The 4,376-nt window shown below is 33.0% G+C and overlaps 1 protein-coding gene across 1 annotated transcript; it reads right to left on the bottom strand.

Annotated features, from left to right (window-relative positions):
* Nucleotides 1-969: 969 nt before the first annotated feature.
* On the bottom strand, nt 970-2,396 carry LOC109239022 (WRKY transcription factor 22-like). Its single transcript, XM_019405527.1, has 4 exons — nt 1,891-2,396; nt 1,553-1,666; nt 1,238-1,429; nt 970-1,180 (listed from the first exon to the last, which is right to left on the bottom strand). The coding sequence occupies exons 1-4, from the start codon at nt 2,394-2,396 to the stop codon at nt 970-972; spliced, it is 1,023 nt and encodes a 340-aa protein (XP_019261072.1).
* Nucleotides 2,397-4,376: the final 1,980 nt, after the last annotated feature.

Raw genomic sequence — 4,376 nt, 5'->3', positions numbered from 1 at the left:
TAGCGTTTTCTGACCACTTTCTGACCGTTTCTGCAGTCGCAAAATAGCCATTTTCTAGTAGTGAGTTAAAAGATTTTTTATACTTAAAAACCAAACACTGTTTATAATATATGTAGAAGATGAGCGCATTTACAAAACCTCAGATAGCTTGAAAGCTAAAATAATGGCTTCATTCATGAGATCTATATGAATTTCGTCCCCCTTCACTACAATTTATTTGTTCAATCTTCAATGCATAGTAGTATATAATACTGCCAAAACGTAATCAAGAAAGTTCTTGAGGTCAACGACATCGTTACCGCCTACCACAGACGTTATAATTTTCAAAACTAAAGGAGTAGAAAACAAAACAAAAAACGAAAATATATAGCATATATTACGTCTAAAATCTTGAGGAAATAAATATATTGTTAAATCATTAAAACTTATTAATTTTCTTGAATCTAAAAAAATTAAAGGAAAAGAAAGGATTTGTAAGTATGCATCAGATCAATAAATGCATTCACATGTATCTTAATCATAACTAATTACGAGATAATATATATGTTTTTATCTCAATATAATACTTAACCACTTAAAGTTAATATAGTTTGATATATATATATATATATATGGAGAGCGAGATTTTTTTTCTTAAAGATACAACTACCATTTCAAGATAATAGAACAACAACTTATAGCTAGGACCGGAACACACCAGATTAGACTTGTCATATGAGAACAACAGAATAACGAAACTAAAAATGGTCCATATCTAGCTAGACTAGAGACCATGGACTACGATGTACATAGTTAAACTGCAAACTACATACCCGAAATTCCTGCGCGCACTAAATCTAAAACAGAAGCCTATAAGCGCATGATTATAACAGAAAAAAGGTGATAGATAGAGTTGGTGGAGGAGGGAAAAGATAATATGCATATGCTCAATTCCCTCTGTCCCTTTCATGCCATTAGGTGGACAAAGCATTAAAAAAAGAACGATTTAGAGAATTCGTCTGCGGTAGTAATTCCTTTGAGTTCTTCAAAGCTTTTGATAATGTCTTCAGTCATGAAATTATTAGGAATCAGAATAACTTTCTCCTCCTCCTCTTCATTGTCTACTTTCTTCTCCTCTACAACCATTTCGTTCTTGTTTGGGTTTGCGCTCTCGATTTCGGACACAGGTGGCGTATTTTGGCTAATTGGATTGGAACCGGAGTCATTAGATGAAGATGAATTGAAGCTTAAGGATCACCTAGGAACAATGTTTATGCCTTTTGGGAGCTTTTTGGAATTGGTGCTGTCGGAGAGAGTGCAGCGGTTAGCCGGGGGAGGATGGTTGTGTTCACCTGAATAGGCAACGATAAAAAGGTTTGGATCCCTCGGGCTTTTCTCAATGTGTTTCCTCGCGTCGCAGTCTTTTGAAGTGCTACACCTATAGTAGTTCCTGTCATGTCATATACACGGAGAATAACAAGCATATCATTAATTAATAATGCAATTTTTTTTTTATCGCTGAAATCCAGAATTCATGAATGGGAGTTGTAGTGAAACTGCTGAATAACAAAACCTCGGAAATAGAGACCCTTTGATTGGCTTCTGACCGTACTTACGCCATGCCCATGTAAAATCAATGAGTTCCTCTTGACTCACTTCATGGACTGTCTTTCCCGGCTGATTTTTCCTGTGACGACAATAAAAATTTCATTTTTTTTCCAAGGAAAAAAGACACATAAAAAAAGAGAGCTAACCATGATATATATATATATATATATATATATATATATATATATATATATATACACGTGGTGTCTATGNAAAAGTAAACGAACAAACGTAAAAAGTAAAGTAAGACTAACCTATAGTATATATATATATATATATATATATATATATATATATATATACCTTCTTCGAATTTGGATGATAGGATTTCTAATGGGAACAGTGATAGTAGGACGAACTTTAGCTCGCTTCAGAACTGGACGTGGATTCAGTTGCTGCGGTGCTGCTGCTGGCACAAACGCTGCTGCTACTGCTGCCACTGCTGGTGGTGGAGGAGGAATTGGTTGGGTTTGCTGAGCTGGTAATTGAATGGGTTGTAACAGCAGTTGTTGGTCATTTTGGTCATTCTTGACCTCATCAGCAATAGGAACACTGTTAAAAGAAAGTTGATGAGGCGCATCAGGTTTTTGTTCATCCCTAGAGAATACATCAGCTAAACTTTCGAAAGTCATGATATCGTCATCACGGTCATCATCTAATAGACTATGGAAAAAATTCCAATCATCGTCATTTCCGAAAGTCAGAGACTCTAAGCCTAAACTGGGAACTTCTACCTTGTTGGTGTCATGACTAGGTCTAATGTTATAGCTTCTTTCAACCACACCTAGATCCCAATTGTTGTCACCCATTTTCAGCTTTATATAAAATATCTAGGTAGCTATAGAGAAAATGGGGAAGAGAGGATGATAGATAGGGGCAAGAAATCTAAAGTTAAAAACAAAGAAATGCTAAAAAAATCTAAATTCTAGCTATGTCTATCATGGTTTTTGTGTGTGTGTGTAAGTTACAGAAGGGCCCAAAAGACAGCGCTGACTTTTGGAGAACATAAGCTTATATAAAAATGGAGAAAAGAACTAAGTAAAAAAGAGCATTTGAGTGAGTGGGTAGGGAATTAGGACCAAACATGGATCCCACACGTCCACTTCTAGTTAGCATTTAAAGCACAACAATTGTTTTTTTCTCTTTTTTACTTCTGGGTATGGGTAGGGGGGGGGGGGGTGGTATTGACACAAAGAGATCCATCGAATCCAATAAACTTAGAATTTGTGAAGTTAATATATCAAAGGTAGATGAGAGCGTATAAGCATAAAACTATTCTTTGGTGGCAGACGAAAAGTAAGAAGAAGAAAAAATGATAATTGGAGATATTTATAGAACATCTAACTATATCTTATATATTTATATCGTAAAATTTATTTTTATTATCAATATAATTTTATACCAGGTTATAGCTCGCTATTACTCTCTTTATCAAGTTCATAATTCATAGGATCTTAAAGTTGATTTTATAAAGTTTACCTTCTATATATAGTATTATAAACAGTTAAAAGATTTTGTATACTTAAAAACAAAACACTGTTTACAATATATGTAGAAGATGAGCGCATTTACAAAACCTCAGATAGCTTGAAAGTTAATATAATGGCTTCATTCATGAGATCTATATGAATTTCGTCCCCCTACACTACAATTTATTTGTTCAATACATAGTACTCCCTTCGTTTCAATTTATGTGAACCTATTTTCTTTTTAGTTCGTGTCAAAAAAAATGACCTCTTTACTTATTTGAAACAGTTTACATTTATGCAATGATATATAGCAATACAAAATATAGGTGCCTCATTTTACACCACAAGTTCAAAAGTCTTCTCTCTTTGCTTAAACTCCGTGTCCAGTCAAATTGGCTCATACAAATTGAAACGGAGGGAGTAGTACATAATCCTGCCAAAACGTAATCAAGAAAGTTCTTGAGGTCAATGACATCGTTACCACCTACCACAGACGTTATAATTTTCAAAACTAAAGGAGTAGAAAACAAAACAAAAAACGAAAATATATAGCATGTATTACGTCTAAAATCATTAAAACTTATTAATCTTCTTGAATCAAAAAAAATTAAAGGAAAAGAAAGGATTTGTAAGTATGCATCAGATCAATAAATGCATTCACATGTATCTTTCACACATATTTTATCACTTAATCATAATTAATTATGAGATAATATATTTGTTTTTATCTCAATATAATACTTAACCACCATAAAGTTAATATGAGATTTTCTAGTGTTTGAAAAGGGGAAACACTACACGCCCTTACCCGCATTGATGAAACACTCGAAAGCTTATTGGAAATGTTGGATAGACTTATTGCGTGGAAAAAAAAATATCAAAAGAGAAAAGTCTTAGCTAGAAGATTGCTTTATATATACCGAAGAATAAAGCTTTAAGAGGATGGTTACACTTCCTCTTTACATCGAAAAAATACTAGGTTCGAAAAAAATGTACGCCTCTCTTTTATGAACACGCTCGTCTTTAGAAAAAAAATAAGTGGAAGGTTAATGATTTACCTTCCTCTATTAGGCAACAACAATTTTTTTAAATTACATATGCTTAAAATTGTCACAAATAAATATTAAAGCATGTAATATACTATTTGCGAGTGTTTAAAACAAAGTATAAAGTCATAATTATAGACATTTTCATAATTGTAATAGATTGAAAAACTATCGTAAACAAAAACAATATGTTTGAGTTTTTCTTTACATTTCTTTATGTTAGAATACTCAAATATTTTCGTCATTACCCCTGCTTATTTTCTCGAACCTTATA

The sequence above is a fragment of the Nicotiana attenuata genome, unplaced genomic scaffold (assembly GCF_001879085.1).
Source record: "Nicotiana attenuata strain UT unplaced genomic scaffold, NIATTr2, whole genome shotgun sequence".
In the NCBI taxonomy this organism is placed as follows: domain Eukaryota; kingdom Viridiplantae; phylum Streptophyta; class Magnoliopsida; order Solanales; family Solanaceae; genus Nicotiana; species Nicotiana attenuata.
The sequence above is the reverse complement of the archived record's forward strand: the minus strand, read 5'-3'. Positions and strand labels throughout refer to the sequence as shown.